Below are 25,332 nucleotides of genomic sequence, written 5' to 3' on the forward strand. Positions count from 1 at the left end.
TTTTTCTCTAACTGTTCCACTGACATTTCTTGGCGCGTCTTCGTTTTCTGATATTTTTCTTAAATACAGAAAATGAAAAAGAAAAACATATTATAATTTCCTTTATAAATCTCTTTCACTCTTCCAAGTTCCCCTTCTTACACACACCAACCCCTCTACACCTGGAAACCCTAAAAATGGAGAGCAATCAAAGTTCTTTTTCTCTGAAAAACCGCTAGTTTGTCTAGTTCTGATTTAATCTTCTTCTGGTTTTTACATTTCCGTTTTCTGATTTTGCAGCTTCACTAGAACCAGAACATGTCGATTGCCGCCCAAATAGAGATGAGATCAACTTCATGTATTCTCCAAGTCTGTATTCTTCTTCTTCTTCAAAATCCTCAAATTCTCCATGCATTTTTTTTTTAATTTATTTAAATTTTGAGTTTGGCTCTTTTTGCGTGCCCTAGATCAGCGCATTTTGATTTTCTGAATTCTGCTTACACAGGAAACCTAGATCGTTTCAGGGGTAAGCTCCAACATAGTTTGATTTTTTATGATTTTTTTTGGTCATTTTTGAATATGTTTTTGCAGATATTTGTATGTAATTTTTTTTGGGTGATTTTCAGTGCTTGCTTCAAGTTACGATAAAAGAGGTAATGGATTAATGATCCAACGGCTTGTGGATGAAGATGGAACAGGATCTCTTGCTTATGCTGCTGCTGGAGGAAGAGTGGATGTTTGTAGAAACTTGCTTGAAGAGTTGAATCTCTATGTTGATGTGAAAGATAATCATGGTAAGATCTTTCTTTTTAATGATTTACTTCTTACTTTTGAGTTTTATTTCATTCTTTTTCAAATTCGGTTTCCTGGTTGTCAACAAGATGTAGTGGCTCTTGTTGAAATTGTTTACAAATTCAAGCACTTTTAAGTCCTTATTGTAGTTGTTCTGTTTGTTAATTTTGTTACTTTTTTGGGGTTGACGATCTCACCTTGAACTATTGTTCACTTTTTGATTTGGGTTAACAATAAATGTCACAGAACTAGTAAAATTTCAATATTATGCCACAGGATTGGCACCCTAAAATATGTCACAGACCTAGCAAAATTTCCATATTATGCCTGAACAGACATAGTCTAGGCCCTAGGGGACTGAAATGGAGCTTGTATTAATTGTTTGATCAGTTAGGTTTGGTATTTTTCTTAACTATCCGCGTGAAACATAAAGAGAAACCTCTTTAGCTGAAATAAATTTTTATCTTATTGTTATTTTTGCTTTTCAGGTCTAACTCCCTTATGTTATGGAGCTGTTAAAGGACATCTTGACACTGTAGAGTATCTTCTCGAGCAGGGTGCCAATCCTGATGGATCAGATGATCCAAACAGTACAACTAATACTCCTTTGCATTATGCTGTATTGGGAGGTACCTTCCATATCTTTAACCTAAAAACAGAACTTGTACTTTTTTTTAATAAATCTACCCGTTTTCTTTATATGTAATATGTCTGTGTGTGTGGGAGCACTTGTTTACATTTTGATTATTTTCCTCTTATTTTTTTGTAAGTGAAAGCAATTTGGCTCTTTATATTTTAAACTCGCTGGTAGGTTACTTATCCAGACACAGTGGCATTAAATGTTGATATGTACTGTTAGTGGGGTTTCTTATCTACTATAGGCACAGCACTCAGCAAAGATTAGATTGGCGGGCAAGGAAAGCCCATCCATGCCTAGCTTATTAATTTAACATTCCAAACTTTCCCTGCTGCCCATATCCTCCTAGTAATTTAATTAGATTTGGTTTATTAGTAGTTGTTAACCTTATTTTATATAACATTCTTTCTTATTTTGTGCAACCTATATGTATCCCGCAGAACCATCGACCAAGGCGTCCTTTCTTGCATCTTTGCCTTAGCTAATGCTATGGTTTCTAGAGTTTCCTCAGTTTTTTTTTTTTATAATAACATGTAATACTTGAACTGTCTTTCCTACTGTCAACCCCAAGAAAATCATCTTTGTGGATGGCCTCTTTTGACTGATTTATGGCCGGTAGGAAAAAATCCGATTCTTATCTTTGCCTTTTTAAGTAAAATCTTGTGTTAGGACTGTGCTACATCCTACCTAGACCGAGCCTAGGTGCTGCCTTTTACAAGACAGTTCCTAACATTGTTTTGTGAAAATATCCCAGTTTGATAATATTTTTTTCTTTTTTTTGACATTTTGTGGTAGATGTGCGTTAGTTTATCCAAATCGTTGGAATTTAGCTTTCCTTGTATATAATCCCTTGTTGTGAGACTTTCTTCTGCATTCTATGAGCTTGCTTGATTAAGGCTTACATGAACTTTTTATCCTCCATAAGTTCTTTTGTTTGACTTTTTTTTTATGTTGTTTGAAGTGTTCTGGAGCATTGGAAGGTTGAGGCTTATGGCTTACCTTTTGCCACATAGAGGCAAACAGTTCAATGCGAGTCTGTTGAGAATCTCTTTTAGGATAAAGATGTAGCCTATCTCTTCTATAATTTTTTATTGTTTTATTGTTTCTTTGCATTTGGACATGCAATTAGGTGTGATCATATGCCGTTTTATCTGCAGGGAACCCTAAAGATACAGACATTGTTACTTTCAAAAGGTATTCACATTAATGTTGCGACTAAATCTGGCACAGCCCTATCATATGCTGCTGCTCTTGACCAGCTTGATGCTGTTTAAGTTTTTCGTTTTCCAACTTGATGGGATTGTACACTAAACCTATGTTCCTCCCTGTATGTAGCCTAATGTAAAGTTGATGGGTTTGGTTACACCACTAGCATCGACTATTCTTACCAATTCACCGGAGATCATGGATCTCTTACTGCAGGTACAAAAAGTTCTCAACCTTCTGGTGGCACAATGTTCTATTATCTTCTCAGAGGGTTGCTTAAGAAATGTTTTGCTGAGTAGTGACAATATATTTATCCACTCACATTGATTTTTGGAGGAATTTATGCAATATCTATAGTTTAGTGAATCTAGATTACAATTTCTTCTTATATGAAAATGCTCATCCCTTATTTATCTGTTTGGCATTTCTGAGTAAAACCAAATGGTAGTAAATTTTAAAGTTGTATTTGAGTTTGATTTCAAACTTTTTTTTCTTAGTTTGTGCTATTTTCTTTTCTCGGTATATAGCTTGTTCTCTAGGTCCAAAGGTAATTTTAAATCAACATATGAGGACCGTTACACAAGTTGGTGCTGCAAACAATCCTAGAGTCGAGTACCCTAAGTGCCCCATACCCTGCTTAATCAACTCCAAGTTATATTAAAATGCTTCATATGGATACAGCGCCGATAATTTATCATTCTAACTTGTTACGAATTACGATGTCAAAAGATATTAACTTGCTGGTCATAAGTGCACATAACTTAGATAGGCGTAATATAACTGTCTGGTTCACTAAAATTGAAATCCTGAAAGAAAAAAAAAACACATAATGATGTGAATGGGCCACATGCTAGTGTAATTCTTATCTCAGAATCTTCTCGAAGATGTATCCATTTCTTCCTAAACTTTTATGTAATTATTCTGCATATCTTGATAACTTATAAAGTTTCACCTTTCTTTTCGCATCTATCTAGGCTGGTGCTGATCCAAATGGCAAATTACGTGGAATTGCCCCTCTGGCGTTGGCAGTAACTTATGGGCTGACACAATTTATCGTGCGCTTACTAGAGGCTGGTGCTGATCCAAATGTTACAGATATTGTATGGATACCTAATACTTGGCCTCTAAATTCACTGCTCTCAAGTTCACACTTCTTTACACTTTTATTTCCATATAGATTACTTTGTGGCCCCCATTACGACCCCCCATTATGCGTTCAGCTAACCCCTACAGCCACTTTATCCGATAGTGTAAATTGGGGTTGCACACCTCCCTAGGATTCGATGCTCTAAGAGGCCAACACCCTGGTTTACAAGAACAGGTGAAAGATAATGTGTATGAGACTACTAAAATGCACTTTTTCGTGCATTAGACCTTGTCATACTGGGAGTTATTTGATCCACTTCTGTCAAAAATAATACCATCATGATCTTTGTGTGCTACACTTCCTTTACGATGAAAGGTTTTGCCAAGATGCCCTACTTGCATGAAAACCTAAATGAGAATATAAATAGCAAGCTGGTTGGGTGTGACTGATTTTCTATGATCCAGCTTATGGAATCAACCTTCTCTTTTATTTTGAAACACAGGAAGGGATGGCTGCAGTAGAACATGCTGCCAAAGAGGGTAAACGTGAAATTGTTGATTTTATTTCCTGTGACTTCTTGCATTCCAACATGTCCGAATTGGACCATTGATGGACTTATGGAGCATGTGCATTCTGAGGCCGCCAAAAAGAAGAAGGTACAGAATCCATATCTTACACAATTGATGAGTTGACTTCTATCTGTAGTTATGCAATAACTTAACGCTGGAACCCCTTGTTTACTGAGGAAAATACACAAAGTACTTCTGTCTGTTTGCACCTACAGTTATCCTTCACGGCCTCGCCTTTTTACTCCATATACATCAACCTTTATTGGTTGCCCACCAGTCTATTGTCCTACCACACCCCCTTATGGGATAATAAATTTCTCGGCCACTGGTATATATATATATATGCCATTTCCATTATTTGGCTCTTTCTTCTCCATTTACAAGTTCTACAATCCAAATCAGTTTATCCACTTCCTAGACCTGCTTAATGCAATGCAAAGTCATAATATTACTGATATACCAACCTATATAGCTGATTCTAATATCACTGGTACTAAGTAGGTCCAGATGGCTCCGCTCAACATAAGATTGTACCTAGTATGTCATTTGCATCGATATCAGTCGCTGCAGGTGCCTGGCAATTATTACCTGTGTAGCAAGCACTTGTGTTAGGAACTAGAGGTACATTCGCAACATTATAAACCCTCAAAACTACACGCTATGGGATAGCCACATAGATAAGTGTAGGCATAAGTTTTATCAAGAATCCTAGGCCATTGTATCTTTTACAAACTTAATTCGTATGGATCGGAGAGTTTATAAGAACTAGGGGAGAATTAAAGGCTTAAGTGCTCATCTGCACTCCTTGGCTTTAAATCTTTTAGGAAAAAATCAGCAGTTCAAAATGAAAATAAGAACACTGAAGGAAGTGAAGGGATAGAGGCATAATAAAGTAAAATACGCACATCAAAGGATAACATGTGTCATGTTATTATCAGTGGTATAACTATCATTTCACATCTCCTGTTCTTTGTTTCCATCACTGCCATTTTGCATTTTAAATGGCTTGTACGTCCAGTTTGTTTCTGAATTCTTTAACAATACGAAAATCCAAATTTTTGAACAGAAGGAACCTGAAGGTTTCGAGAAATTTCTTCAAGGAAAAAGGAACCGCGCAAAAGCATTTCAGGATAAGCAGTATGTTTGGGCGGCATATTGTTACTGACAGGTATTTATCTCTAACTATGCAAGCAAATGATCCCTCAATAACATAACTGTAATTGAATGACACTTTAGAGGTGATATGTAAGAGTAAGCTCAGTTTGGTCATTGGTGAGTTATTTTATATAGTCTGTTGGTGTTGTTTCTGAAGGTGAATATTTTGTCTTCGCGCTTTACATGTATATTTTTGATTGCACACAATTAATAAGCAAACTGGTAAATGAATGTAGTGTCTGTTATCAGCTTGTTTCATATAATATGCAGGTTCAGTTCAACATAGTTATTTGGTGTTTTTCTTTTCTTCCAACTCAACTATGAGCGTTTGTAGTTCCATCTTTAAAGATAATAAGATGCACAGTTTTTCAGACAGGGCAAGCAAATTGCTATAACCTTCACTTAGCCACACGAGAAACTAAGGTGCATATCACATTTCCATTATATAGTAGAGCAAGTGTATGCTCTCGGGGCAGACTTACAGCTGAAAGCCACCATAATTAATGATCTTTAAAAAGTTGACTAGTAGTTATGACGATTATCAATCATATTGGTGGCTTATCACTTGCAATACTGAATTGGAAGTGAAGTTTGTTTAGCCTTATTGATATAATGATCTTGGGTACTCTCTATAAATTAGGGGCCTCATTAAGGGGCGCAGAATACTTTATTTACATTCGTCAACTGACTCAATCCAATTCTGGTTATGGAGGCAAAAAATATTAAAAGATGAACAAGAGACCTCGTGAAATCTTTTCGGACAGCCAATTTTTACCTATGTCATATTTTGTTTTGAAAGTTGTCTGAACTACTTGTTTATCAGTTTACGTTTTCATTCTATATCCTTTTTTTTTTTGTTTTTGGGTTTCCTCTTGGGTGTTGTTAGTTGTGACTGCTTTAACAAATAAATTTTGATTATGAAAAATGTAGGCATTGGAAGTTGCCCCAACAGATGCAACTCTAATATCCAATAGGAGTGCGTGCTATGCACGTATGCAACACGGATCCGAAGCATTAAGGGATGCAACTGAATGCATATCTTTAAAGCCTGATTGGCCAAAGGCACACTACAGGGCAGGCGTAGCACTGAGCGTTTTGAAGGTCTGTCTTCTTCCTCTGCTTTGTTATTTTGCTTTTTCCTAGACAAAACACATTTTAATTTATTTATTGCATTTATTATCACAGAGGTATGGCGAAGCAGCAGATGCCTTTTTTAAGGGTTTGACTCTGGATCCTAGAAACAAAGAGCTTGCAGATGCGTTCAGGTTTAATTTTATCTGCCTTGATTAAGAATTCTATTTCCATGAGTCATAATAACTAATTGTATCGTTTGTTCACAATCAAGACAGATAATTATTGTGCTTGGATTCCCATTCAAATGTGGCAGCCAGTTTTGTTGTCCAAGGGTCCCTTATGTGTTCTAGATATCAGTATGGATAATTTGCCTACTAGAAACGTCTTATTCCTTCTTCTATAGAAATTTGTCTAGAATAACCGCATTTTCAAGAATCGTGATTTATAGAATAGAGTCATTAGACTAGAGATCACATGTTTAAAAGGCTCAAATTTGTACCCACAACTTCCGTGGCTAGAGTGTTTACTGGTTAAACCCCTTTGAATCGCGTGTGACCCATATGAAACGTTAGTCGTCAATGTTGTACATGGTTTCACAACCTTTGTGATCCATAAAGTGGTGGAAGAAGTGTCATTTCTATTTTGCCAAATCTGTATGCATCTTCTGTCTCAACCATATTGTGATATTAATTACCCCATTAATTTCTCTTTTAAATCTGAAGCCGATTATTAAATCTGAAGAATTCGTCATGTTTAGTAACAAGCAACTGTCCTAATTTTCATGTTTAGTGACAAGCAACTGTCCTAATTTTCATGTTTTCCGCTCTGCCATACTTTCTATTTACCTTTTCCTGTGTGCTTACAGGGATGCCAATGAAACTAGATTGAAGTACATCGTCCCACAACCATAAGAAGAAGAAGGAGATGGCAGTGATAGTAGACTGGCAATATATATGATCTCGACTAGAAAACATTTCTGTGACCAACTTTTGTACAGGCACCTACTGAAAGGGGTTTTGCCAACATTTGTTGCTATTTGCGCAAACCAAACACTTAATTCCCACTAAACTTTACAGTAATTAGTACTTTCCTATTCCAGTTGGAATTTTGTTGATGAAGGGAACTCTTTCAACTTCTTAATCCCTAGTAGGTGTAAATAAGAGTTTCAGTTACCATCTTACTTCCAATTTGAGACACTGCTATGTTAAAGTCTTACCTTAATGGAGTAAAATGCAGTAGCCAGATTTTCTAATGACCAATACAGTGAATTGCTTACACGTTGTGAAATGCTTAAAATTTCAAGATGTTAAATGGATAAGAACAAGCAGATATTTAACATAAGCATATCTCCCTATGTATGCTGTGGCGACCGTGTATGTAAATCTTTACAAGGAAACATGTAATTATCGGATGTCATCAACTGACCGTGTATGTAAATCTTTACGTTGCACTTTTTTGAAGAGAAAGTGAGCATGTTTTACGCCATCAATGGATAACAGGGGCACAGACAGTGATGTTGGATAAAACAGATCAACACAAGTACAGAAACAATCTTCCGCAACAAAAGAAACTACATTTTCTGCAAACAAAGGAGAATTTCCACACTTCATTCTTCTAAGATGATTTAGGCTTTTTCACAATTAGAACTGGACACTTGACATTTTGTGCACAATGAGTACTCACACTCCCAAGAAAAGCCCTGTCAAAAACAAAGCCAATTTAACCAATAAGCAAACCTCACTAGTGTATGATGCGCACTAATAAAAACCATAGACCATAAGGAAACAAATGATACCGCACCTTTTGATCATACCATAGCCATGGGTTCCCATGACTAGTACATCAGCACCAATCTTTTCAACTGCATCACAGATTACTTCTCTAGCATCACCATTCTCAATCATTGTCTCCACTTTAACCTACGGGATAGATCATGTTTTTCAGGTGAATCAGGTCATACACCCTGCCACACAAAAATTAATAACTCCCCCATGTAACCAAATTTACATTAAATGACATACATTTTGAAGGCCTTTGCAAACTCTTTTAGCCTTCTCAATCACACAATCAGCAACTTCTTTACTATATTTCTCCATTGACATAATAACATAAGATGAGAACAGATTCCCTACAAAACGAATCAAGAACAGGATCTTTTAAATTATTGAAATTATTACTACGGAAATGTACAAATACAAAAAAAATAAATAAAATACTTTGTTGGGTTTGGTACCTGGTCCATCTAAAGTAGAGTAAACTGCACGCTGTGGTTTGGCATAAAGAAGAATGATAGTATCATTGGAAGAATTTTGTGAAACAACATTCTTGATTGCCCATGTTAATGCATATATACTTTCTTTTCCTTCATCAATTGCAACAACTATCTTCCGCTCTTGTACTGCTCCCATGTCAGCCATGATCGTACCTAAACAGAGAGCTTCTTGATTTGGCATGGAGTTGGAATTTTTTTTTTTTCAAGTTTATGGTTGATTCCTTATTATAACAAAAGAGCAGTGAACTGATAGGAGAGTGGTATGTGGTTTTTTACTTTCTGTTGGCGCTTCTAGTTTTGGTAGATGGGAAGGGATAGGGGAGAATTTTGGGACAGAGGGTGAGAAAATCAACAACAACCCCCAGTTTCTTGATTATAATAATGAAGAAATTTGAACCTAGATTGTAGCGACTGTTCTAACACTGTAATACAGTGGACTACCTCATGTCAGGTGGCTTATGGTCAGAGTACTTAACAGGAGATATAGTGCCACCTCACAGTTCTCTAATGGGAAGGAGAATGATAAGCTGCTCACGCCAGAATTGGTGGTAAAAGTATAACAACCCTTGGCCGAATCCAAGTAAAGAAATTACAAACTTGACTGTGTAAACTGTAATCATTGTTGCTATGAAACATGGGGGTCAAACAAAGCAAAGAGAAACACCGAACTTGATAACTGGATCTCTTTCTTTTTCTTTTTTAATTGCCATATTTCCAGTATAAAATAAACTGGAACTACAGACGTCTGAACTTTCAGAGATACAAAACAGAGAAACCACATTGTTATCACTTATCAGTGATAGACCAACACGTGATGCAAAGAGCAAACCATGGGGACTCCTAAAAGTTACTTTCACAACATGTACAGTGCACCATCTTCACACTTTTCCTACCACACAAGGCCAGTAGTCATAAAGCACAGCCTGATACGTGTTGCAACTACGACTTTCTAATAGTGGTGTCTTTTGCTTTAGACTTGGAGAGATTTCACTCTAGCTGTGAGTTCTCTAACTTGGTTCCTCAGGCGATCTGGATTGCAGAAGAAGTCGACAAATACCTGCCTCTCTCTCCCTACCTCGTGCGGGTGATGCTTCACAATCTGGGAAGAAAAGAGAAATTTACTGTGGCCATACTGTGCAGTACATGAAACGTGTTTTATAGTGAGTACACTGGAAATCGAGCTTACCTCAGCCTTCTCACGATGTTCACGTGTCACTTCTTCAACTGCAGCTGAGAGCTGAGCATTCACCTTTTCCATCTCCACAAGCTCTTTCATCAATGGCTGGTAAATAAAACCAAATTAGGTTCATATCATCAATGTCGTTAGTTCACAAAACAAACAACACATACCAATCAAAAGATCAAACTCGTAAAACAGTGAAGTCGATGAATATACCCAAGGTGTAAGTATTGGTTGAGCAGTTGTGGAAGACGCAAATAGCAATTTCTGAAGACTTTGGATAAGAGTACACCTAATACAAAATACAATAAAGTCACTTAAGCATTAAACGCGACACACAGAGTGACTAAAGATCTGAAGTTGAAATCCATGCTGCGAGGATATACCAATAATAAGAACCTTCAAGAAAAGGCCAACATGCATGACTTTCAAGACTTAAAATGTCTCTAAGGACTGATAGGCCACCAAAGATTGATACAAAATCTTAGCCTAATTAGTGCACGATATGTCCGACAACTAGATGATGAGAAATATAAATTCAGATTTTGTGGAATGATCCAAAACTATCTTAAGCCCGTATCTTAAGGGACGAAAATAGGCCCATTTACTATTTCTCTGTATCAATGAAACTTAAGTAATTGCCAGTAGTAATACATCATCTTCATAGATGAACACTTCAATAATTTGCAACTAAACAAAGAAAAGGACACTTGTAAAAATAAACTGAGATTACTCACAGGTCATTGATACATCTATTTCTGTCCTCTGGAAGGGAATTTTCAAGGTCAGATTGAAGACTCAGGAGATCAGATCGGAGGATGGAAATCTGCTGTACAATGCCAGGTGCAGAGACATATGTGGGTAATATACCTTGAGCATCTAAACAAGTAAAAGTGGGAGGGTAGGCTATTAGCTGAGCACTTGTCAAAACCAACTCGCAAGTAATCCAAGAGAGAGATTAATATCTTACTTGAGTGAATGCTTAAAAGATCTCTAACACCATGCAGAAACGTGTCGCGGTCATCGACTGCTCCTTGTTCATGAACTTCCGATGCAGCTTGAATCAGTGAAAGGCAACGGCCCTACCAAGAATTATGAATGTAGCCATATAAACCAGGTTATGCAGAGGTTCAAATTTCTTCACTGATACAAACAGCAAAAGCAAAAAAAAAGTAGAACATGCAGTTTGATGCGAAGAATAAAACTGTTGATAAGCAATGGCTTCCTAAGGCACTACAGATGGGAAACTGGGTATAATTAAGTTTCAACGAGATCAGAGGAACTATATCCTCATTTAGAGAATAGATCAAGGTAGTTTGCATACCACACGTCCATCAGTTGCTGAATGGTATCCTTGAAGCTCTGATTCAATAACTTTAAGCAGTGAAAATGCCCCAAGCATAGTCTTCTGCTCCAACTGGCAAGCTAACTTCAAAAACTTGTGTCTAGCAAGTTGGTTGAGAAGATGATTAATGTACTGCACAACAGAAGGCAAGGCGTAATTCTCAGCAAATGCATTATAAATTTTAAGTGTAATATCTGATTGCCGCTCATGAGCAGGCCCATTGGCAGAAAGAAATTGGTTCAAGATCATGTTGCAACAAGATTCTCAATATTTTTTGGTGTAGGTTAATCAAGGTGCAGGGTAACCATTGTCAGGGCGAGACTGAATACATGAGTTCCTCGGATAAGGTTCATAAGTTTTTAATCTCCTTTGGCTTGCATATTAGATCATTGCATTAGAATAAAGTAAATTACAACACCATCTCCATGAAAAGAACTTACCACTTTTTGTTGACCAAGATAATGCTCCTGGCGCATCACCTTTAAATCGTAATCTCCTACACGTTCCATATTTAACCACAAGGTAATCAAGGAGAGTGTTTATTTTCTTAGATCAATTAAGTACGAGTCCTATTTTCCTTACCTTGCAATATGTATGTGTCTTGGAGTTGAGCAAGCTCCCAACACAAATCTGGAATAGTCTGCAATGAAAATGCAAGAGTGGAAGAAGTGAAATGTAAAAGCTTTCAAAGAGCAACAACTAGATAAAAAATATTCGTACAGAACTTTTGTGCTGCCCACATAAAGATGCCCAAGGGAGGCTTCTGGTGACGATTATCTATCCATATCTAGATTAACACTCAAAACTACAGCATTCAAGATGAGCTAACCCCATGAAGAATTTGGGTGACGTGTGAGATTTACATTTTTAGTTTTTTACAGTTCAGTTGAAACAGAAAATATAGGGGATTAGAAGTTATATAAAAATTAGACGAAATGATCTGCATGCTGAGACCATCTTCAACCTCGGAACTCTGGGAAAATCTCGCATTGAGACTGTTTGACTGAGAACATCGGATTTGTATGGACTCTTCAAAAACTTAGAAAACTCTACATAGCAGGTTGAGTTATGATTTATGTATCGTATTTGAATTTTGATAATGCAAAGTGCAGACCTCAGATAACAACTTGTCCTCTTTACGGTACAGATTCGAGAGCTCCCCTGTCAGTTCAGAATGCTTTCTCCTGTATATCAAAATAAAAGTCAAACTTAGAGTCTTAGAACCTAGATATAAAGATAACTTAAATAAGATATAGCAAGAGAAAACTGTACTCCGACACTTAAAGGTAAAAAGGTCCAGTTGCACTGCTAAAAAAATATCGTGCGTAAGTTTGGAAAGAGCACTTGCAAGAGATAAGATACGTAAAACATACAAGGAATGAGCATCAAGAAAAAGAAAAATTTGATCAGGATAGAGGATACAGGACATAGAGACATCATACCGGAGAGAATGCAGATCAAGATGAATATGAGCCTCATCTGATGCCACCTGAGATTTGAGTGCTACTAGAATTGCTTGCTGCTTAGCATTTTCAACTTGCGCTTCTACCCACTGTCTCTCACTTGTCCCAAAACTGCATACAGTGGAACGTTCATCAGCAGTATCGCAGCAACAAATCATGATTGAAATGCCAGCCAAATTATTTTTGTTTAAAATGAGACTTGCATGCATGAGGTAATGATTTTTAAAATCTACGAAGACTGTTGACATGCAAAAACAAGAAACGAATTTTCCTATGACTTCATCACTGAAAATTATCTTTATTTCAGCATATTAACTGAAAGTAACTAAACATACAGTGAGACAGTTGTGTAGAAACAAGTTAAACACAAAGCACGGATCCACTGTTGTCTAACTTGTGATGATTATTTGTGTAATAATAAAGAGTACCAACCAATTGGGCATATGCTAAAGCTTGATAATTTGTATCAAATGAATGATCATTTACAGTGAATAAATAACTACAATAGAGAGGTGGAAGACGTAGAATGAAAATAGAACTCTTGGACCCAGTGAGCCATGTGAGCAGAGATACGTACATGGACCGTAGTCTCTGTAATTCAGCAACACGTTGATGATGGGATTTCTCAGAATCTGTAACATTTTACGATATTGGTTAAAGATATCTCAAGACTCAAGAGCATTTTCATATCATCACAAAGGAAACTGCAGTAACATCTAATTGGCAAGCTAAATATTTGGAATCTTCAATCCATTTTTGGAGACATTATTTGTGTTGAGTAAAGCGCATTCCAGAAAAAATAGGTAAAAGTAAAACCAAAACAAGGACAGGATGGCAAGTACACATGTTTTTTCTATACTTCTATTGACAATTTGAGAGTCCAAGTAAAGCAGTTTCCAGCTCTATTTAGTTTCTCTTCTAGCTTACAGTTTACCTTAATTATGGTTCAGAGGGAGGATATTTAGGCAAAGGTAAGCAACCTCGAGGTCTTCTTTTCAATCCAATAGATGAAACCAAATGTACTTAGGAAAGAGTGGCATGCAGTATTTTATATCTCATGAACATTTAATTAGTTATCCGTCCGAATTGTTTGCAGAAGATATATTTCCCCAAGGTAAGATATGGGAAGGTTTTGATATAATGATATGAAGTACTTAGAACCTACAATCTTGTTTGGTCTGCATAAACAAAATTTTATCATCATATTCTCCAGTGCACTTCAAATGTATAGTGATTTGTAAATTTCCAAAAAAAAAAAAAAATCTCTTTGGGCTTTTATATAAGGGCCCCTCTGATGAAGCACTAAAAAACCACCTGAAGCAAAGAAGGATACCTCGTACTAAGCAATTTGAGTTGTCCTCAAGTGTAACCCATGAAGATTTGGCTTTCCCCTCCTCAGCAACTAATCGAAATGGGCCCTATTTGAAGCATGTCATAACAACATCAGCTTGACACCTTCCATATGTTTGTTTCGATGAATCTAAACATGCTCATTGGAAAAATAAGAAAAAGAGGTCTTTTCATGATTAATACCTTTTCAAACTGTTTCACATACCACTGGTTTAGCTCCTTCGTACAAGCCGTATCTCCCAGTAAGTATGAGTGGAAGTCAGAGTAAGCTAAGTAAATTCCGTCCTCTGCAAATAAAGATAATTCTGATCAACATCAGAAAGAAAAATAAGCGCGAACTGCGCAACAGTAAACATGAAGTGGCCACAAAGATTTGATGAATACTTTCAGGACAAATGAACTTATAGAAACTGTCCAATTTCAGAGTATCCCAGCCCAGTACAAACACAAACATAAGAGTCCAAGACATATTCCATTGTTTCGGGCCGAGTAGCGAGCTAACTTTCAGCAAATGCCTTTACAGGACACATGTAAGTGGGATATATGGGAACTTCATGAAATCAGCTTTACAAAGAAGGCAGCCAATCATATCCTAGCAATAATGCAAGATTTTTACTTTTCATAAGCTTAAAAGGTTCATTAGAAATAAGAAAAAATTACCATCGCCTGAATGATAGTGAGCCAACTCCTGTGTAGTGGAAGCAATTCTTCCAAGAACTGCATTCATCTACGCACATAAAAATAAGTCAGCAAACATCCAGAGACTGCAAAAACACAATTACCTTCGGAACATTTCATGAGACTATGCATGTATCTAGAGCGAACGAACTAACACAGATTCACACATTATCTCCATGGAGGACAGAGTAGAGGTCAAAAGAGAAGATTTACTACAGAAAATGCCAACAGAAACATCAGTAGCACCCAGTTCTTATAAGTACTTTACACAAGCCAATTATTTATGAAACGTTTTTCCGATTCCCCCCAAAGTTTAAAAGGGAAACCTAAAACAGAAAGTCACGAGGACAACATATATAGGAAGCACTAATGTATTTGTCTATTGACTCTATTCATCCATGCTAAGAAACAACAAAGTTGCTTAAATACAGCAAATTATTTGCAGGTACGGTCAGGCATGGCCACTTGTAAAACACATGCGCAAGATTTTCAGCCAAACTAAAGCTAAATTTTGCTACGTTAGGAGATGACCCGTCCTCAAACACATAATAGATAGTGCATATAGTATGTCTTGGAGGAACCCCTGTATAGTAATATCATTAGATGGTCTTATTGACTAGTTTACATGAGTAGATTACAAAAAGTACTTGTTTGAAATGCTCGTTTGAATTGATCCGCTACGGGATTGACATCATCAGGAATTTAAATGGCCAAAAGCCAACATAAAGTATAACCACGCATAAAACCTAGTAGGAGTACTACTGCATAAACACTTCCAAAACCCTTTCTTATATGCAATTCAAGTAATTTAATTAATAGCCAACTAATTTGTTGTTGAACTGTAACTGCATCAGTTTGAATAGCTTTAGGTATTAAATAGGTAACAGAAATATACTGGCTTACCTCCAAATTCCTGGCAGAAAGCTTATCATCAATAGCAGTAAGTTGTCCACTGACTACGGATGTTGCTCCCATTCTAGCCCTCCTACCTTGAATCAAAGTTGAAGCTTGTCCTGCAAGCAAATCAAACTGAGATTGGAGATGCCTAAGTTGTTTTTGCAGTTCTAATGCCTCAGATTTGTATGCTTGAGTTGCATCCCTGGAAAGGATAAGCAATTCATTAACAATGCCACTGTAAATATTGTGTTACTCCAGCCTTTACAAGAAAAAGAAATTAAATGCAGTTTATCTAATGTACCACGTAGGATATAGCAAGTCACAAAATGCAGATAGAAGTTTAATGTGAAAGGTCAGCATTATCAAAGAGAACGCATTAGTCTCAACCACGAGTAGGATTGTGGGACATTTTTATGAGTGCCTGTTGCTACCCCGGAAACATTGCACGAACCAAGCACCTCCAGATGAACAAACAACATTGGTAACAACAGGCACTCATAAAATTATAGATAGGGACTAAAATGTTTCAATCCGTATAATTGCTGGGTTGTGACCAAATCCACACAGTTCAAATGGGAGTCACACCACATTCACAGGGAAAGAATAAAAGAGATAGAAGGTGTGTTCCAAAAGAAATTTGGTTTCCAAATTGACAAAGAACTACCCTAGGAATTTAACAGAATAAACACAGCTTTAACATAACAAGATCATACATGATGCCTAATTTTTTTAATTCCCATCGTTCTACAATGAAACGCAGGACAGCTGGCCGAAGTCTCGAGTTCTGAATTTGGTAGACAAGGCAAGCACGTATTATATAGCAGGAGCAACAAACTATATTTATAAAATTCAGTACTAGATAAGGATTCTCACCGTATGTCTTTCAGTCCTTCCTCAGCCCCAAAAACAGCCTCTTGGTTATCTCTCCTACTTGAAAATGCTGAAATGCTATCATACGCAAAGTCCAAGTCCTCCCCCTGGCGAATAGATAATCAGCTAATGTGTGCAGTAATGTGTTGGAATTTGAAACAACGAAAAAGATAGTCTTTATGAAACTAATAGTTAACAGTTAACACTCATGCTTTGCAATTAGTTTTCACCCAGGGAAGGAAGCCAATTCTGGTTTATTTAGCGTAAAATTGGAGGGAAAAAGAAGCAAAACGTGGCAAAATGATATATGGAGGCGTCTAAATTCTAAAATGATCCATACTGTAGCAATATCTATAATAGCAGGAGAGATTAAGTAATGCAATATACCTCCAATAGTTTCCCTTCTTGCAGAAACTGCTCATACCTGCAATACAAATATCCAGTAACTATTTTCACAAAAAGATTAAAAAATAAATAAATAAACCATAACAGGATCAAGGAAATAACAAACCAACCAAGTCATAAAGATCATTACAAATTCATGATAATTCTTATAGTTCTAGTTATGACACAAACAACCAGATGCCAACCATCAGTTTCAGCTGTCACAAACTTGCACTGCTAGATAATACCGTCTCACTAAAAAACACTCAAGACTAAAAAATGATCCTTCCGGCTTCAGCACATTTATCAGTAAAAAAAAAAAGTAATTGTTAGGAATATGCTTCTTCCTCGCTTCTTTGCTAAACCCCATTTGAGATACTGCTTAACTCCTCGTTTAAAATACAGACTAGAGACACAACAAACCTCCTACTTTGTAATTTCAAACCATGAATTTACAATCAGCACTGCCACTAACTGAAACTTCCAAACATAGTCCCCCTCAAAATTCATCAAAATGCCCTAAAATATGACTCAGAGGACATCAAAAAATTTGCTCATCTGAACCTAAATATACAACTAAACCAGCCGAACAAGAATCTCCAAACGGCAATAATTCAACTCGAAATTCACCAATAATCCCTAAAAATGATAACAAAAGTAATCTAAGATACAATGTATAACTAATCGATCAAACAATCTTCAAACAAAAATACTTACATGGAGAGATCAGAAGTAGAAAGTACATTAGTAGGACGAAGACTAGAACAGATCCAATCAAGAAGAGGACGGACTTCTTCGTATTGAAATGGCCATTCAAAACTATCTGGATCTAATTTATCATGTCCCTCGTAACCTAATTCACCTAATACATTACACAGTTTTCCTCCATAACTCATTCTTTTCTTAAAACTTCGAAGAATAATGAGAGGGATTCTGTGACTAAATGGGGACGAATATTTGAAAAATGAGAACCCTAATTTTGAATTTTGATTTAAGAAATAAATGAAGAGAGGAGAAAAGGCGGGTATTTCTGTTCCGAGGTTGTATTGCACTATGGAGTACAGTCTTTATTTTATTTTTTGAACCGACTAGTGATTAGTGGGGACTGGGGAGTTGAAAAAGTTCCCTATAAGAAGACCCTACTGTGCTACAAGAAGCCAACACTGTTTGGAAACTTTATAAAAACTCGGATATGCACATTCCTACACAGAATGACTGACTGATTTTTCCATTTGCATTTTGCATGTCAGGGGACCTGGAAAATTAGCCGCCCCACTATAGGAAAAGGTTTAGGGATAGGTTTTTTATTGAGCGATCATTTGAAAAGTTGCAGTGATAGATTATTGCTCGCTGGCGTTAGAAATTGCATCGCTCCACGATTCTATGATTAACGACTCCTTTGTAATAGTTATTTTTTGCCTATTTCATCAATTTACTTATACCTATTTTTTACATAAATTTACATTATTTACTTATTTTTTTCACCTTTTCCCTCATTTACTTACTTTATATTTCATAATTACTGGCGTATTCTGATGAAGAGATGCAAATTTATATGGATCAGTTTTTATCACAGCAAGAAATATGTGTTCGGATGTCGTGACAACTTTCTAAACAACGTTATGATGCTCATACATTCGGCAACATACATAGTGCTCGAATGTCGAAACTTCCATTAAAATCAAATGTCGATTATTTTCTTCACGGTTGTGCGTTCGCTGATCAAGATTTCCAATGTCGATTCTGTATTGCCCCGACACTTGGTGATAGAGATTATTATTGAGCTTTTTCAGGTAGAACCTCAATTTAATTATCGGTTTGATGCATTGAATATGCGAGGTCATAGACCTGAACAAAATATTATTTCGGCCCTAAGGATTATAAGTTATGGGAAACTTGCATATTCGAATGACGAATACCTTTGTAAAACAATTTCTTACGAGTATCTTTCATTGTATTGCGAATTAATAATTAATCATTTTGGTCCAACGTATTTGAAAACTAATTGAGGAAGATGTTAGAGAAATGTTAAAACAAATTAAGGATATGGGATTCTCAGGAATGCTAGATAGTCTTGGTTGTATGTATCGGGTATGGATGGGATGTCCCACTTATAAGATGTTCAATATAAGGTCATTACCAAAAACCAATTATTATCCTTGAAGTTGTTGCTTCTTATGATTGTTCGATATGGCACGCTTTTTTTGGTCTACTGGGTTCACAAAATGATATTAATGTTTTGCACAAATCACCTCTATTTGGAGATCTTAAGTATGAAAATTTCCCATAGGTTTATATCATAATCAACGGAAATCAATACGCTCATGGGTATTATCTTTCGGATATGATCTATCCAAAATAGTCAACCTTAGTTCAAATGTTAGCGTCAGCCTCCTCGGGCGAATTTGATGTTCATATGGGTATCTTAACAATAGACAAATGGATTTGAGGAAAGATGTGGAACGGGCATTAGAGTTTTAAAGCGGGAGTTCGCTGTCATTTGTGCGTCATATCGTGTTTTAAGTGCTCGTGAAATGCATGAGAATATGCTCACTTGCATAATTTTGCATATCATGATAATTCAGGAAATCCGTCGTAATAAAGATTGGGCTAACCATGGTGATGTAGATTACAGGTCTGAAATTCAACCAGAAAGATGGATATATGCAAGAAATTATGTGGAATTATCTAGATACATTCAGAACGAAATCCATACACAGTTTAAGAGAAGATTTGAAAGATAATCTTTCGGCAAAGTATGGAAGATCCTGCGGGAGTGATTTTAAGTTTTATTTAATTATTAGTTTGTGGTTTGTTATTCAATATTATATTTTATCCAAATATTCAATTTTCGGTTTTCATTTAATTGTTAATTTGGATGTAGTTTGTTATTTAATTTTACAAAAATATTCAGTTGTCACTTAGCGGTTTTAAGTTGATCGAGCGACAAGCACTCTATCGCCAATGACTAGTATTTCCCAGCGGATTTCAATAAATCCTTTATATGTACCCACTCAATCTCATTTCAAAATTACACCTTCTACACTAACTTTTTACAAATATATTCAACTCTAACACCACAATCTCCATCAATGTGGCTAATCCTAATTTTACTCTAGACGAATGCGCCAAATATATTGTGTCTCTTTGCAGAAACTATGTAATATACTATCCGAAGAAGGGTGAAGAATGCACCAAAATGGTTTAGTCGGTCAGAGTTATTGGGGTAAAGTTTCATGAAACCTTCTGTAATGACATAGGTAACCTTCACAACCGGGATCGTGCAACATTGTTCTGTTGATTTTCTGCAACAAGAAAATAAGTTGAAGAATTAATGGCTTTAGGTCGGATTGTAAGTCGATAAAAACTTACAGGTGAAACCTGTGGTGAAGTTGTTGTATGATATCAAGAGGAATGATGAAGATAGAAAGAAAAGAAATTCGAACACGAAGCTCATCTTCACATCCCTAAGGAGTTTCTCGTTAACCGTATGGGATTTTAATACAATGTAATGATGTTAGTACGGTCTTATAATTAAATAAAACTTGAGGTAAAAGTAAGAAAAAGTTATCCCTTCAAATTGAACTTCAGTAAAATGAAGCAAAATTTAAAGTTCAACTTAATATATCAATTATCTAATTAAGAGGTTATGCTACGTCTAATTTATCATCTTCAACACCATCATCATTTGGGTTGTCAAATGTCGACCGTTGTTCCATCTCTCTTTGTAGCTTATCAAGAGATAGTTTCCATACATGTTTTCTTGGTTGTTCATTATTGAAGTTTTCGCATTAAGAATCTTATGTTTTCCATAGTCATACACAAATTTGTCTTGAGAAAGCCAACTTTTTTTTCAATTCCATATTTTAAAATTTACGGTCATCCACTCTTTGCTTCTCGACGGTCTTATGATGTTTCATAAGCTCCCCAATTAAAGCCTTCAAATCTTCCTCATTTTTGAGTTAATTCTCTCGCCAGTATTACACTGTTATGTGGAGGTCATATTATTTCCCGCGGGTCTCTTTTGTTGAGCGTGAGGAGCTCAAAGGGGTTTATCCACGTTTTTGGATAAACATGCACAGTTTAGGCTCATACAAGCCATGAGAGTGTTTGCGACACTGAAAAAAAATTATGCCCTAGGTGAGGTGTGTCTTAGTCTTGTGTTTGTGCAATACTCTTCAGACGAACTAGTTCGGATCGGTCAGTATGAGGTCGGTTGAGGCTTAGCTAATGAGATTGACTCTCTTTAGAGTCAACTGGGACATGTTTGAGACAACGAAGGAGGCTTGTGTACTTAATAACGTTCATATGAGACTTTGGCTCATTCGTGCTTGACCAGTGTATCTTGCAGAGATGTACCAGGAGTCAATTACGATTGTGTTTATACAGTCGGGGCGACATGATCAATATATATCGCTGGTATGTACTAGGAATTTGTCGAAAGGGCCCAGAGGCGCCAGAATATCAGTGTATTTAGAGGGGATGTACTAGGGATTATTCAGGAAGCCTCGGTAAGTCGAGGCATAGAATAGACGTGACCAGTATATCTCTCGAGGATGTACTAAGAGTCGGTCCTTGGTCTCAAGTAGGTACGATTCGTGAGAGATATATATGTCTACGCTCTGGGTCATATAAGTACTCATAAGTTCGTCAACGCTATTTGACCGATCTAGAGACGATTTAACCACTAATGACTTGATTAGTGAAATACGAATAATAATTAATCCAAAAATAATATTTATAAGACACTAGTATATTGGATAAGTCTCGAAAAGTTACGCGAAATAGACTATTTGAATGTGTCATTCGGATAACGAACGAAGAATAAATCATATGATCTATATAGGAAGGGTAAAATAATCATTTTACATCCAGATATTATTATGGCAACCAAGATATCTATTATGAGCACCGAGCGTCTGCCAATATCCTATAATGTGGGTGCCTAAGTAACTTTCATTTGGGTTATACCAAAATCAGCTTGAAGAGAATTCATTATTTATATGGATTTTGTTTGTGTTCAGTTCATGATCTTCTTCTCTTCTCTACATAAACTGAGGAATCGTTTACGTCGATTAAGTAAAAATCTAAAGAAGTAAATAGATCATGAAGGTATCAGTGAAGATGGTATTATTATTTTTGTGAATTTTGATGAATAACCATTAGGAATTTTAGGGTATCTGAGTTGAAAGTTAGAAAATTAGGGTTTGTGTAAGGGAACTAGAGGAATCAAAGGAAATATAAGAAGGGCATGATTGATTTGAGGTTGTTATGAATCCAAGGTAAAGAAGAATAGAATTAACATACAAATTTAGAAATTAGTGTTAGGATTATAGAGTTGACTGAGAGGTTATATGAAATTGAGAGGTGTATTGGGTTGACCATGGATAAAGAACAAAGGGGTTACTGTTAAATTGATATTCTATAGGTGTTTTGGTGAAGAATCAAAGAATTGGGATAATTCTATAGTGGATTGATACTGGTTTTAGGGTTTATTTTATATAACGATTAAGATCGAGAATCTAAGGTCGTGTTTGGTACCCTTGATATCCCGTCCTAGGTTGGGTTATCCAGTGAAAAACGGCTAAAATGTGTTTGTTTCACTGCAATTTCAATCTTGGATAAGGATTACTAAACCTTCCTTGATTTTAGGAAGCTAAAAAAGTGAGGTTATGGTATTCTTCTAAATTCCTGGAATACAGATATCCTCACTTGGGTTAGGCAGTTATTTTCCTTTATAAAAATAATTATTCATATTAAATCTTTTCTGGAGTCAAACAAACACAAGTTAACCTATCCTAAAACATGATATAATTTAGATAAACAACATTAATACTAACCAATAACAAGGTTATCATAAATAAATTTAAAATACACTATTCTAGAGTATATTATCACATTTCCAAGCTCCCATATAGATCCTAAGTTTTATGCTTCAATTAGGTTGTAATTAGGTTACAAGGTTTATTATTTGGGACGTCACAGGTTATAGGTCCATCATTGACGTTTTTACGCATCTACAGAGCCTACATGACCAAAAGTCTTCCGGGGACGCATGGTAGGGATGACCGCATCATGTCTAGTTGCATCTCACAAAGACATGCTGAAACCATGGTTGATAAGTCCGCAGGGGACATTTTACGCCCTATAAAAACTATGTGACCTGTAGTCCTCTAGGAACGTACGCTAAGGATCACGACATCACGACCAGTAGTGTCCACCGGGGAACTATGCTAGAAATCATGGCTATTAGTACCTTGAGGACCAACATCTTAGCCTGTCCCGCGAGATTTGAGTTTTGTCCTATGAGGTTGGGCTTGTATTTTCGTAGTGAGGATCAAACTAGTCTCCAAGGATTTTTTTCACTCCCAATTCTCTCTCTTTATAGTTTTCCTGAACTTTGGAGACAATTATTGGCTTAGAACGATGACCCACTCTCTAGCTGTGAAATTACCAAATTTTCTCTGGTTTTGAAATGATAAATTTTCCCTTTGTCCAAATTTCACCAGCTACATTTTTTTTTGATACGCGAAAGCTGCGCCTATGTAGTTACTTGAACTCATCCAGTCAGACCGTCCCTACTGGTAGACCCAGCCCACCAAATAAAAATGTACAACTAAACTATTACAAACTTTTATAATGGGGATTGAACCCCTGACTTCCTTCTTATTTGAGTTGATGGGAATCACCATCCATAATTACCAACCTATTTATCAGTCTGTAACTGCATACTCCTCCCATTATGCATGATAATCTTAGTATTATTAGCAACATCAAATTCTTGGGTTTAAGGATTCCTGCTCATAGACTGTGGCCAACAGATCTGGAATAAGAGTTATGAACGAGTGAGCTTGAGTTACCTCTAAATTCTTAATACGCCTCCAAAGTGCATCTTTTTCACTCCCATCTCTCCAGAATGTGGCGAAGCCACCCAACTCTTAATCTTACTTTAATTATATTTTTAAATCTATATTCCTAGAATTTTTTTTAATGTACATCTTACTAGCCTAAAAAACGTATTTTAAAATCTATATAAGGAGGAAAAACCTGTAATTTTATTCCATTTGTGAAAACCGGACCCAAGCTCCCATTTCCAAATCCAATCCGCCTAAATCCAACCACGCTAACCCTTGTCCATGTTGGAGTCGTTGGAAAACCACTCAGCTATAAACTCCGACATTAATTATTGGAAATGGTCGGAAAAACGTTTATCCTGAATGTTAGGATGAGTCTAGTGGAGAAGTAGAATGGTGAATTTTATAGTTGCGACACGTAAGCACAGGGGATGGTCTTAGTCTAGCGATATGGGATGGAATTTGGATATAGGAGAGGAAGCACGATCCTCGTCTGTCAGAAAACCAAAAAGCGAGCATTGGTTCGTTGCTTGATTGGTCAATGCCAGTTGAAGTGAGGAGACAATCCTCGCCCGGTTAATACACAGAATCCAAACTTCAGTTTCTCCTCCTCCATTCTATTGTTTTTTTTTTATCATTTTTTCTTTTCCCTTCTATCAGAAAAGAAGTTTTCCATAGAAAACTAAACTAAACAGGTGACTCAATTGGAGATTATTGATTTGTTGTTGATGAATCCGGTAAAGGGGTTTAGTGTAGATGCAATTTTGATGAGTATATAGTAGCTTATCGCTTTAATTTAGAATACTAACTAAAAGAGGTATGTTTTGGAATAAAAAACCTTGGAGTAATTGTGTTAATTGATTATTGGTTGTTTTTTTGCTTATAATTACATGATGAAGGGTGACTAATGTTTGTTGTGATAGTATTTTGTGTTGTTACGGTTGATTGATGGTTAATTTAATTTTAATTTGGTTTAGTATTATTGTTAGGGTTCGATGGAGATTTTTTTTTCTTCAATTTTGGATGAAACTTGATAACTGTCTATGCATATAAAGCGTAATTGATTTTTAAATTTTTTAGTATTAATCTCTTGTTTAAGTTCAAAAAATATAGTTAAGGTTACATTGATGAACCATAGATAGTTTGAGTTATTTTTTATTTGAATTTTGAATTTATGTGAAAACTTGATAATCATAAAGAAATATGGGAGTAACATTTTGGTGATTGTTCTCATTATAGTACGTTATGGCTATGACGGCAAACGGGATTTTATCTAGGAAGGGTGACGTAGATAGAAGTAAAGGTAGGACTTGATAGGAAGTTGCAATTTAAAACAAGTTGGGCTCAAGAGAAGAATTATTATGATATAGTGGTGAAAAGTAATCCGCAAGCCTTGAATGTGTTACAAAACTGTGGTTTTTCTTCGGTGTTTGAATTTGGTTTCTGTTGTTCCTACTATAAATTAACCGAAGCTCTTATGGAGAAATGGTGGAAGAATACTAGCACATTTCACTTCCCCGAGATCGAGTTAGGAATACCA

General features: G+C 36.2%; 4 protein-coding genes across 4 annotated transcripts; 2 read left to right on the forward strand and 2 right to left on the reverse strand.

Moving 5' to 3' along the window:
- Positions 1–110: 110 nt before the first annotated feature.
- LOC113358612 (inversin-B-like) lies at positions 111–7,706 on the forward strand. The gene is made up of 13 exons (XM_026602214.1): positions 111–348; positions 485–505; positions 606–773; positions 1,260–1,400; positions 2,370–2,441; positions 2,566–2,602; positions 2,744–2,830; positions 3,589–3,714; positions 4,204–4,357; positions 5,337–5,438; positions 6,356–6,526; positions 6,611–6,690; positions 7,365–7,706. Exons 1-7 carry the CDS (start codon positions 336–338, stop codon positions 2,751–2,753), a joined length of 462 nt encoding a protein of 153 aa, XP_026457999.1. The 5' UTR covers positions 111–335; the 3' UTR covers positions 2,754–2,830; positions 3,589–3,714; positions 4,204–4,357; positions 5,337–5,438; positions 6,356–6,526; positions 6,611–6,690; positions 7,365–7,706.
- LOC113360617 (hsp70-Hsp90 organizing protein 3-like) lies at positions 2,759–7,410 on the forward strand. Its single transcript, XM_026604108.1, has 6 exons — positions 2,759–2,830; positions 3,589–3,714; positions 4,204–4,254; positions 6,356–6,526; positions 6,611–6,690; positions 7,365–7,410. Exons 1-6 carry the CDS (start codon positions 2,759–2,761, stop codon positions 7,408–7,410), a joined length of 546 nt encoding a protein of 181 aa, XP_026459893.1.
- A 14-nt stretch (positions 7,707–7,720) lies between the features above and the next one.
- Positions 7,721–9,044, reverse strand: LOC113358611 (universal stress protein A-like protein). The gene is made up of 4 exons (XM_026602213.1): positions 8,733–9,044; positions 8,521–8,627; positions 8,300–8,418; positions 7,721–8,198 (listed from the first exon to the last, which is right to left on the reverse strand). The coding sequence occupies exons 1-4, from the start codon at positions 8,950–8,952 to the stop codon at positions 8,114–8,116; spliced, it is 531 nt and encodes a 176-aa protein (XP_026457998.1). The 5' UTR covers positions 8,953–9,044; the 3' UTR covers positions 7,721–8,113.
- Positions 9,045–9,313: 269 nt separating this feature from the next.
- Positions 9,314–18,109, reverse strand: LOC113358613 (AUGMIN subunit 3-like). Its single transcript, XM_026602215.1, has 18 exons — positions 17,656–18,109; positions 16,942–16,978; positions 16,558–16,661; positions 15,691–15,886; positions 14,770–14,836; positions 14,293–14,396; positions 14,093–14,177; positions 13,337–13,391; positions 12,739–12,870; positions 12,411–12,480; positions 11,879–11,936; positions 11,737–11,792; positions 11,276–11,428; positions 10,922–11,033; positions 10,689–10,830; positions 10,168–10,243; positions 9,958–10,053; positions 9,314–9,870 (listed from the first exon to the last, which is right to left on the reverse strand). Exons 1-18 carry the CDS (start codon positions 17,832–17,834, stop codon positions 9,742–9,744), a joined length of 1,851 nt encoding a protein of 616 aa, XP_026458000.1. The 5' UTR covers positions 17,835–18,109; the 3' UTR covers positions 9,314–9,741.
- Positions 18,110–25,332: the final 7,223 nt, after the last annotated feature.

Source organism: Papaver somniferum, chromosome 3 (assembly GCF_003573695.1).
Source record: "Papaver somniferum cultivar HN1 chromosome 3, ASM357369v1, whole genome shotgun sequence".
NCBI classification, from domain to species: domain Eukaryota; kingdom Viridiplantae; phylum Streptophyta; class Magnoliopsida; order Ranunculales; family Papaveraceae; genus Papaver; species Papaver somniferum.

What these genes read in the sequence shown, in the direction of transcription:
- LOC113358612 (XM_026602214.1), top strand. An exon ending in TGATGTGAAAGATAATCATG is followed by an intron (nt 774 to 1,259) that starts GTAAGATCTTTC and finishes TTTGCTTTTCAG; the next exon opens with GTCTAACTCCCTTATGTTAT. An exon ending in AGGCAAACAGTTCAATGCGA is followed by an intron (nt 2,442 to 2,565) that starts GTCTGTTGAGAA and finishes TTTTATCTGCAG; the next exon opens with GGAACCCTAAAGATACAGAC.
- LOC113360617 (XM_026604108.1), top strand. Translation starts at nt 2,759, where the DNA reads ATGGGTTTGGTTACACCACTAGCATCGACTATTCTTACCAATTCACCG. An exon ending in TCATGGATCTCTTACTGCAG is followed by an intron (nt 2,831 to 3,588) that starts GTACAAAAAGTT and finishes GCATCTATCTAG; the next exon opens with GCTGGTGCTGATCCAAATGG. An exon ending in GAGCTTGCAGATGCGTTCAG is followed by an intron (nt 6,691 to 7,364) that starts GTTTAATTTTAT and finishes GTGTGCTTACAG; the next exon opens with GGATGCCAATGAAACTAGAT.
- LOC113358611 (XM_026602213.1), bottom strand. Translation starts at nt 8,952, where the DNA reads ATGCCAAATCAAGAAGCTCTCTGTTTAGGTACGATCATGGCTGACATG. An exon ending in CTCTACTTTAGATGGACCAG is followed by an intron (nt 8,628 to 8,732) that starts GTACCAAACCCA and finishes TTCGTTTTGTAG; the next exon opens with GGAATCTGTTCTCATCTTAT. An exon ending in TTTGCAAAGGCCTTCAAAAT is followed by an intron (nt 8,419 to 8,520) that starts GTATGTCATTTA and finishes TCTATCCCGTAG; the next exon opens with GTTAAAGTGGAGACAATGAT.
- LOC113358613 (XM_026602215.1), bottom strand. Translation starts at nt 17,834, where the DNA reads ATGAGTTATGGAGGAAAACTGTGTAATGTATTAGGTGAATTAGGTTAC. An exon ending in ATGTGAAACAGTTTGAAAAG is followed by an intron (nt 14,178 to 14,292) that starts GTATTAATCATG and finishes TGCTTCAAATAG; the next exon opens with GGCCCATTTCGATTAGTTGC. An exon ending in AACATCGTGAGAAGGCTGAG is followed by an intron (nt 9,871 to 9,957) that starts GTAAGCTCGATT and finishes TTTTCTTCCCAG; the next exon opens with ATTGTGAAGCATCACCCGCA.